Source organism: Semicossyphus pulcher, unplaced genomic scaffold, assembly GCF_022749685.1.
Source record: "Semicossyphus pulcher isolate SPU_LCO1_2020_fin unplaced genomic scaffold, fSemPul1.0.p SCAF_2, whole genome shotgun sequence".
NCBI classification, from domain to species: Eukaryota; Metazoa; Chordata; class Actinopteri; order Labriformes; family Labridae; genus Semicossyphus; species Semicossyphus pulcher.
Window position 1 is genome coordinate 11,359,067 of NW_027211693.1, and position 10,500 is coordinate 11,369,566.

The 10,500-nt window shown below is 38.4% G+C and overlaps 2 protein-coding genes across 2 annotated transcripts; both read left to right on the forward strand.

Moving 5' to 3' along the window:
- The first annotated feature begins 340 nt into the window (after positions 1-340).
- Positions 341-2,029, forward strand: LOC138598639 (transmembrane emp24 domain-containing protein 11). The gene is made up of 5 exons (XM_069670464.1): positions 341-470; positions 794-885; positions 1,344-1,469; positions 1,575-1,721; positions 1,880-2,029. The coding sequence occupies exons 1-5, from the start codon at positions 341-343 to the stop codon at positions 2,027-2,029; spliced, it is 645 nt and encodes a 214-aa protein (XP_069526565.1).
- A 1,693-nt stretch (positions 2,030-3,722) lies between these two features.
- On the forward strand, positions 3,723-9,941 carry rnf212 (ring finger protein 212). The gene is made up of 12 exons (XM_069669201.1): positions 3,723-3,831; positions 4,552-4,613; positions 4,703-4,777; positions 4,850-4,906; positions 5,126-5,184; positions 5,311-5,370; positions 6,252-6,316; positions 6,998-7,058; positions 8,561-8,597; positions 8,784-8,838; positions 9,477-9,549; positions 9,812-9,941. The coding sequence occupies exons 1-12, from the start codon at positions 3,723-3,725 to the stop codon at positions 9,939-9,941; spliced, it is 843 nt and encodes a 280-aa protein (XP_069525302.1).
- Positions 9,942-10,500: the final 559 nt, after the last annotated feature.

Sequence of the window (10,500 nt, forward strand, 5' to 3'; positions counted from 1 at the left end):
TCTTAAAGTATGCATTGCAAGTTGTCAGTCAAAGACAATCACTACTGTTAACAGCCTCGCTATTGGCTCCCAGGTCAACCAGTCACAAAACAACCTGAATGTCTCGTCACACAAAGCAGCACCTGTGAGTTTCCCACACTCAAACAGTCTCCCTCACAGCCTTCCACTTTAAATATATGCTAAAGGACACGGGTTTTTGGCTGTAGTCAAAGAAACATAACTCAATCTCGAGTTAGACTTTGCAGATCTACAAAAAAAAGTCAGCTGGAAGTACAGGCCAAACATTCGGTCACCGTCAAGTGTATTGTAATTGAATCCAGTAGCTCATTGTTAACTGAAAATGGGTTTGCGAGGTGTTGGCTTTCTCCTTCAGTGTTACCTGATGTTGGCAGCAGCCATGTATTTTGATCTCGGAGAGCAGGATGAAAAATGCATCATCGAGGAGATTCCTGAAGACACATTGGTTACCGGTGAGTCCTGGAGAGGGAATATTCCTCCTGAGTGTCGTTTATGATCTCTACAGAGGTAATGAATTAGGATTGTGAATTACACGTGATCGGTGAGTCACACAGTAATATTAAATGTTTTTCACGGTAGTATGTCTCCTATTTCTGCAAGTGCAAAAGTCATTTAGAATTTTTAGACAGCCCTAAACTGTAAACTGCATGATTTCTTGCATGCTCAAGCTTATCCATACCACAAATGTAACACGCTTGATGCTAACATTGACCCCTGCAGTACAGTGTATGATTCTGTGTGTGAATGCCCTCACGTGAGGCTGCTTTACCTTCAGGTTATTTCTTGATGGAGCCTTGGGATGTGAAGAAGATCACCTCCTCCCCTCACCTTGGCGTCACTGTGACAGTCAGAGACCCAAACCATGAGGTACAGCACCCACAGGAGAGGTTTATCACAAAAAGCCAGGTCACTTAAACATGTGCTGGCTGGTTTCTACGTTCACAACAAACCCAAACAAGGATGAAATGCATTTAACACAGTGTTTTTAATGTTTAGCAGTGCACTGGTTTTGCTGTGATAAGACAAATGTTGTCTCTCACCTCCAGCTCTTCTTTTGCCCACTGATTAGCTTTGAATATGAACAAATCTTCTGTTTACTTAGAAATTCTCTTTTTTAAGAATGTTTGCAGTGCCAAAAAAACTAATGGACATCAAAGACAGAATTTCTTAGCTGTACCTGACTCGTTTTTATATAATAAGGGACCTATCCTAACATATGCTCTTCCTCAATATTTGACAAACAAAATAGAATCATTAGCAGAAAAACATTCGTTGACTCTTAGCAGAAGAAATGTTGGCCTAACAGCGTCTTTCCTGCTCTCTAGGTTCTTATGACGAAACGTTTTGGTAAACTTGGTAAACTCAGCTTCACAGCTCACGCCTCTGGTCAGCACTACCTTTGCTTCCAAACAAACTCCACACGGTTTTCTGTCTTTGCTGGAGAGAAGATGGTAAGAACTACGGACACAAACACATACAGCATCACACTCCACTGAGCAAATTGTCTGCAAACATTTTTAGCAAATAACTCATTTTTCGTCCATCGTGCTGTACAGAAACTACATTTGGACGTTCAGATGGGAGAGCACACTATTGACCCAAACACTGAAAAGACCAAAGACAACATGGCACTTCTGGAGAACAGCCTCAGACACCTCAAGGAACAGATAATGTACATCATCAGGCAGCAGGAGTACCAGAGGGTGAATAAGCATTTTAAACCACAAAACTATCGTTTAAGAAGCTAGTGCTAATGAGGATTATCATTCAGCCTGGCAATAATGAAAATATGAAAAACTTTAAATAACAGTAATAGTTCATTTCTTTCTCCTTAATGTTTTCATTCCCTCCCACCATTCAGGAAAAAGAGGAGGTGTTTCGTGAGGTAAGCGAGGAGACCAACAGTAAAGTGCTTTGGTGGGCCGTGGTGCAGACCTCTATTCTGCTGTCGGTTGGTTTCTGGCAAATGAAACGACTCAAAGATTTCTTCATCGCCAAGAAGCTGGTCTGATGATGACCTCTGACCTGTCAGCGCTTACAAACCTAGAATGTCCTGTCAATGCCTTGTCAATTATACAGTATAGGCTACAAGAAGTAGAATACTTCTATTATTGTCAAACAGTGGGTGATATGGATATGGGATATACAGTTAAACTGTGTATGGCTAAGATAAGGATGTCCAACTTTAAATATACTGTTTGTGTGAAATGGACATCTTCATCCTCTATGCTAAAACTACAATATTTTTAGGGTTGTTGTTTTTTTACCTCGCCATTGCTTCCTCTTTTTCTCATTTGTCAACTCTTTTGCCCTGAAAACAGAATTTCATTAGACTTGAGAATATGATCATCTTCTTCTGAGGTATTTCAATGACACTGATTATACTTCTGTGTAAGCTTTTTTTTCCCGGAAAAAAAAAGCACAATGTTCATAATGACTGAAAATGGAACAACTGATCAAATACAATAAAGTCATTTAAAGCAAGTATTGTTTTGTTTGGTTCTATTTTAAAACATAAGCAGCTTAGATAAAACTTACCTACCTTACCTTACCATATTCAAAAATCTACTCGTAAAAATTTTGTCAGGGTTTCAGTATTTCATTAACACAGTAAGCCTTGTATCAAAATGTACACTACCAGTCAAAAGTTTGGACACACTATCCCATTCACATGTTTGAGAAAATGTGTCCAAACTTTTGACTGGTAGTGTAAATTAGCTAGCTGATTAGCATAGATGGTAGTTAGCTAGCTAGTTTTTTTAATGACGTCGTAAACGTTCCGTGAAAGAAACTTTATAGGACATATACAGCCATGTACTGGGCATTTAACATGCTTTAGATCATTAATTAACAAACAAAGGTTACACCTGTGTATTGTTAAGCAATTGGCACATAAATACAATAGCAGCTCATATTAGTTTTACATTATTATTCCGATCTTTGCTCCCAAAAAACCGTTTTAAGATTTCTTAGCTAACTGTAAATTATCCTGCATTCACGGGCTCCACAAATGCTCGGAGTTCCGACAACTTCGGTGTGCTCACGACATTAAAGTCGTAATGTGGAAAAGGCATTGACGCTATAAAACGATGTACTACATGTATTATTCAGAACTAGACAATGTAACTCTATGTTTTCTTACAATAAAACAACTGACAAATGAGGGAAAAAAACAAAAAAACGTTACAATACGTGAATAAATAAAAAGTTTTGGACTATCGCGTCAACGTTTACTTAGGTCCGCTATATATATATTATTTTTTGCTTAATATGACGCCAAATAAAGAATGTCAACTCGGCAAGTCAGGTACAAAAAATGTCTCCAACTGTCCAAATTGTTTTCCCGACTTGAGGGAGCCATCTCGTACATTTTCTCAGTCTTAAAGTATTTTCCCAATTATTCCGACACCAAGTGAATGCATCGTTAGCCAACATTAAGCTAGCTAAACTGGCAGGTGGATACCCTCAGTAACGTAATAAATCTACAAATTCCTTCTGTAACTGTAAGAGGGGGTTGTTATTAAGTTGTCTTGAAGTAAATAGACAGAAGTGGAATGTTTAAGAGTACTCAGTTAAGGTGACAACTGTCAAAACTGTTTGCAAAATCCACAAACTAACTCCTAGCAACAAGAACCGAGCACTGTGACGTTAGTTAGATTAGCTTCTCAAGTTAACGTTAATATTATCTTTTTGCAGGTCTGAAAATGTCTTACTGGATGTGCTGCAACTCCTGCTACTTGTCCCCCAGTGCTGATAGAAAACTGGCTGTCACAACCTGCGGCCATGTCATCTGTAGTGTCTGTTATCAGAAAGGTACATACATGTTTATTATGCTAACAGCCGTCAAAACAATCACTGTTTAGGAGAGTTGTGAGTTGACAGTTCAGAATCAGTACCTCATCATTACTTCAGTTATACCATGCCTGCGGCTCCTTGTAGTTTAAAGCGTGATTAGACAGGGACATCTGCTGGATTGAAAGTGATATTGCAGAGAGGGTGAAAGTTTTACATCACATTTAACGAAGCTTCTTTGTATATCCTCTCTCACTAAAGACACACACAGTTCTTGATGCATGCTGGGGTTCATCTTGTTCTAATCTGTTTTTAATATCACAGCAAATTGCGTGAGATCCTGTTACTCTCTGTCAGTGGGTGCGTCTCCTCGTCTCTTTTAATGAAAGAATAGTGAAATCAAAACATTCACAATTGATGTGGGAGTTCTTCAAGTACTCATGGAGGTCCTTTGGTCCCACTTTGGGAGCCTCTGATTATATTCACTAGCTACAGTCTATTCCTGATGGGTTTAATCTCAATCAAATTCTCGAGAGTTTGATTATATTTTAATTTGCTCTGGCTTCCATGGTTAGACCCAGGAGTTATACTTAATTAATTTAGGTCCGAGGCGGAAGCACTTTGAACTACTTTTGAATTAAGAGTCTTTATGTCCTCCATTCAGTATGAACCTAGAAAGATTATGCATTTTATTAATCGCTCTGTAATACTGTCTGTATGTAACTGAAACTTTCCTTTCAGGCAACCGAGGCAAGTGTTTAATATGCAATGCCAAATGCCAAGTTTCACCTCTTTCTGACAAAGTAAGCATCTTTCTATTCAATTTTGAGTTGGATAAACTTCCTCCTATAAACATCCTGCTGTTATTTCATGTGACATGTGTTTGTTTCAGAGCAGCTCAGAGGTGAAGGCCTTGTTCTCTGACATCAACGTAGTGGCAACCAAGCACTTCACGGAAGTCAGCAAGGTATATAATCTTTCTAATTAAATGTCCTTGTATCAGTTTAACTTATGAATGCACTATTTTACTTTTTCTAAGGTTATAATGTTCCAGGCAAGACATCAAAAGAGACTGTTGACTCACTACCAGCAAAGGGTGAGAGACATCTTCTGAATGTTCTGTTCATTTGGCAGGTGATGGACCTTATTTCAGTGCTAATACATGCCATCAGTGTTTGTAATGTAGAAAATGTGTGACATTAATTCTTCAGACCTGCCAAGCATGTTGACAGTATGACCTAAAATAGCATATATACAACATAATATAGTCACACCTGCTGTACTAGTGCATCACTAACCATTTATTAAAATACAGAATGAGAAACTAGAAGAGGTGTTAGTCAAGATGAAGCAAGAGATGCAGCAGATGACAAAGTAAGCTGAACTCTTTGCTGGTGATCTTTTTATATATATGTACGTATTTATAAACTCCAGTTTATGAATTGTCGGGCGACTTTCTTATTTAATTTAATTTGTTTTCCCTTTCCCTTCCCTCCCAAGAAAGCTGAGTGAGCAGAGCGCCTACATTACCAAGCTTGAAAACTCCCTTCAGCATCACAGGTACGGCACAGATAGTGATACTGATTAAGGACAATCATTTGAAGTTCATATACACAGTATTGCTCTTGTGCTACGATGTTTTTGTTCTTCAAAATTAGAGACCTTATCAACTATAATCATAATAACTCTCTATTCAACATGTAAGTTTGGCATTAAGTTTGTTAAAGCTTGTACATTTTATCTATAGCTGACAGGTTTGTCTACTTTAACAACCAATAAGGCGTGTAATTAGCAAGTCATTCTGTTCCACAAACCAGACTTCGTGCCATCGAACATTTGGCTGATGTTTTATTTATATTTCCAATTCTGTAGGTGAGCATTTTTGGCATCCTTCGTTCACAAAGGATTTAAAAACTTAAATAACAGGTTAAAATAAGGATGTATGGAGGGAAAAAAAGGGTTTGTGTGTGCCTCTGAATTTGGCAGCACTTTAGCATACAAATTATTTCTGTCCGGCTGGCTGTTATGCCTCACCTCTCGCTAGGTGTCACTCTTGGCACATCTACTCCTGGCCTGCTACAACCAAAACCAAGAATGACTAAAAGAGAAGTCAGAAGCCATAAAAGCTACCTATAATTAAAATATTTTTAAAGTGATTAAGTGGAAATTCTGGATTAAGTATTTGTTTTTTTTTATTTTACAGCGTATAGTGTTAAGAAAGTATCCTCCTAGAGCTCTATACTATCCACCTAAAACTGATGAGTTCTTCTGTCCCTTTCAAATACTGTGAAAAAACTCCAATTCCGATAAACGATTATCTTTTAAACTTGGCGTCCTCACCTCTTCTCTTATTTGATTATTCCAACAGACATCTATGTTAGAGACAGCTGTGTCTGTTTTGTTGGAGCTGATGAACTGTGTTTATTATTGTTCCCATTCAGTGCCAAAGTTTCAGCCATGCCTCAGATGAGCCACAGTTCTCATACTCCACAGAGACATAAATCAGGTAAACAACAACCTCATAACGTCACAACTGTACCGGCCATTAGAGCAGCATTATCTCCTTTCTTATTGTACTGGATGGTCCAGTGTATTCTTTGCTAAAGGTGACAAAAAAGGAATCTGCTGTCGTTAGCATTAAAGGGATTAGACCAGATATTATCATGCCCATGACACTTAAACACTCCCAGGTAATTTCACTTAGTTAGGAACCCCTTTAAAGCAAAAAAGAAGAGAATGGGATATGAAAAAGAAGAAATGTAAAATTAACAAAATGTGAGATTGTGCCTCCAAGCAAAGACTATATTTGCCAACAGAGCAGACAAAGACATAATCTGGGATAAGAGAAAACATGTTTTAAAAGCTGAAGTATTACAAAAAGATTACATAACTGAAGGTGTATTTAACAGGGCATTTAAGGCAGTTAAGACTACATCTCGTTGCATAATGTCTGCTCCTCCAAATTCTGCGTATACTAGCAAAAAATGCAGAGCAAAGCAGGATGGGTAGGTGTCTATAAAAGGCATATTATGCAAGACCAGAAACTCTTGACACTTGTCCAGCTAGTCTGCTGACTGACCATGAAACTTGCTCAGGCCTGTTGTCTTTGTGGTCATATCACTGAACACTGTATGAACGTGAAATCCCTTCATGACCACTAATGTCTCTGTTTCTTGTTTGGTGTCAGTCCTACAGATCCCGTACAACTCCCCCATGTCCCTCTCACGACACTCCTCAATGGCTAACGTGTAAGTCTGAACATTTTTAACTTCGTCTGTGTTAATCTTTGATTTGCACTCTCTTCACCTCATCTCAGTCTGTGTTTTTTTTACCTCTCTGCCCTTCATCACCTCTCACCGTAAGAGCCAGAATGTAGGAGGTATTTCACAGTGCAAACACGTTTTATCCCTGCGTCTTATGTTAGCTTTAGCTGCTGTATAGCTTTGCCCTGCCCCGCGGCTATCTACACACACACACCTGAATAAGCTAAGTCTCGTATGGGTTTAGTCAGGATTCCCTGTTGGGTTTCCCAGACACCGTTGACACTGGATGATTGGCCGCTGGAGTTTAATAGTACAAATGTTATTTCATGCACTGAGACTTTAGATTCTTCTGCTTAGTGAAAACAGTCGAGATGGATAGCGGATATTAACCTCATTTGCAGCATTTACGCCCTGCCTGCAGGGTCAGTTCAGTTTTGGTTTAATTTGCCCCATGTGAATTCATTATGTTCGCTCATGCAAGGTAATTTGGAGCGTATAATGCGTAATGAATTTTGATCATTTATTTCAATATTTCCATTGAGATAAAAATCCTTCTAATACAAGAGGCCAACAGAGCAGAATAAAAAACATTAATGAACAAACAACAGACTTACACAGAACAGAAATAACATCAGTAGCAATGTTAAAGTCTGAAGTACTTTACTAGTAAATAGTAGGGATGCTTGATATTATGGGCACGTTATTGGTATCTTCAGATATGTAATTTTTCTGCCGATATTTTCTGCTGATATTTTCCGCCGATAAAACAACGCTTCAATTATTCCTAAATGCTCGACGTTTCCCTAAAAAAAGAAAAGAAAATGTTACAAATAAATCGATATGGCATTTTGTACATAACCTAAGTTTAAGTAGTTTTCTTATATTGCCCAGTGAATGTGTACATTTTAAAAGCACTGTATTATGTTATTTCTGCATCTGCCAGTGGGCCACTACAATAAGAGCAGGCATGATATCAATTCCACTACAGGGAGACTTGATGTTCTCTGCAATGAGGTAGAAAAAACACATGTGCCTAATATATCGGTATCGAAATCAGCAAAAAGGGTTGGAAAATATCGGATATCGTCAAAAAATCCAGTGTCGTGCATCCCTAAAAAATAGTAAAAATGAATAACATTTTTAGTCACTGAATTGAGTTAAAATGAGTTTTGGAGAGATGAATAGACAACTAATATCATTTAAACATGATATAAATAAATAAATTACATGAATGTAAATCTTTCAAGTAAAAACACATATAAAGCATAGAAAACTTTTGTATATGCAATATTTATTATATATTCAAATAGTGTATTAGGAAATACATGTTCATTCTCCTAAATAAATGTCAGTGTTTAAAATAAAGTATATGTCTTTGGAGTTAAACTATAAACGTTTGGTTTGGTATAAAAATATTAAAGCATTACTTTAGTACTCAGCTAATTAAACCCAATGTCACTAATGAAGAGTGCTCTCCTCTCCTGCAGCACTGAAAACATGGAGGTGGACAGCCTGTTCAGGAAAGTAAGTTCACCTATAGTAATTTTCCATGTCTGCAATACAATTTGTGCAATGTATGAGCTCTGTGTGGATTATACAGCATCTTTTCCATGTACTTTAAGACTTTAGTAGATGAAGAGTAAAATCAGTATAAACCAATAACAAGCATACTTTGTGAGTTTCCCCTCTGTGTGTGTTTCTGTCTTTCAGCCGAACACTGTCCCGAGACTGTCATTAATCAGTCCTCCAAAAGACGGACGAATGGGTAGGTGCTTTGCCTGTTTATTCCAGTTCTACCAGTAAATCCCAGTTGTTATGCTCGCTAGGATATACGACAGTTAAGTCTGCCAAAGTCTGCCTAAGGTATGCACGCTAAAGCTGCATATTTATACTCAACATGTCAGACTGACAAAGACATAATTGTACTATAATAACCTGACAAAACCATCTCGTACCCAGCCTTGTTTGGGGATTATGGACTCTTCAGTTGACCACCCACAGCGATTACACCGTCACAGATGCTTTTGTTTTGCTTAGGATTACACCTACTGAGTTCCTTCTCTTTGATTGTGTCATTTAGTCTCTTAAAGGTTTTGACATCCATTGTGGCAGATTAATCCAGTGACAGCCTTCACGTGTTATTAAGACTACATCTGCGTATGGTTTAATTAAGTAAATATTGTAATAAAAATACATAATATTTAACCAGCAGCAGTTTTATTGCTATTTCTAAAGAAGGGTGACATAAGTGCTTTCTTAAGGAGTTTTCTGTAGCAGAGGGTTGTGTGCACGCTGTCAGTGTTTTGCCTTGTTTGGTAGCAACATTAAGGTTTATGGGCAGTGAGAATTATGAAAAACAAATCTCCCTGGAAGATGACTCACACATTTTTCTTGTGTGTTTAGGCACCGTCCCTCCTCATCGATCATCCGAGCAGAACATGATGGCCAACCACTCCGCTCGCTCAGCCACAGTCAGGTGACAGATTTCGCTTAAAAATTTTGAAGGATAACTTTTGTGCTAATCTAGATTTTGGTCATTTTAAAATCCCATGAGGCAATTGGTCAAGGGGCAAGAGGCAAGTCGAATCGCCGCCGCATCCAGGACTGTAGCCTCTGTACATGGACAACTGACTTAAACATTGAGCTAAACCGGTGCCCAACAATTCCTACTTCTAAAATTGAATAAAACACACCTGAAGTGTGAGTGAACTGTCCTTTTCCCTCCTCTCCTCTCACAGTCGTTTCCAAGGAGCACCGATGACCCCAGATATTTCCTACAGCCAGAGTTCAGGATGGAAGTCTCCCATCTTCAAACCTCCCTCCTCCTTCAGACACTCCATGTCCTCCCTGGTCTTCTCTCCTCCATAACACACACACACGCACACCATGAAGCCTTCAGAGAGAATACACCTGGCCACTGACATGTGTGCAGAGGTATTTATATCTCTCACAACATAAAAATGATCTTGTTTGTGTGTTGTTTTTAATGACCCTGGATCCACAGATGTAATTAAATGTATTAGAGCTGGGATGAGCTCCAACTCTGTGTTGTTGAGTGGAAATATTCATGTCTCACAATCAATTAAAGTGATGAAAAAATAACAGGAGTTTTGTTAATTTCGAGGAAATATGGTTTAAAGTATTTAGGGCTTTTTTAAATCTAATGCCACTGTACTTTAAAGTGGCAATCTCGAAGGTCTCACTTTTGTTCTCTTTGGCGGCACCTACAGCGATAAACGGTAATAGCGGGAGCACACTTCCCAGATATCCAGACAGTGTTGCATGTGTGACGCTCCGGTTGTAACTCTTGATTTTCCTCGCTGACGGCCGCTTTCCTTTTTAGACTGTTTGCTTCATCTGAGCGTCAAATTTGTTTCTTTTTCTTTGGATTTTCACTTATTTTTGAAGTTGTATCTGTAGTCATCCA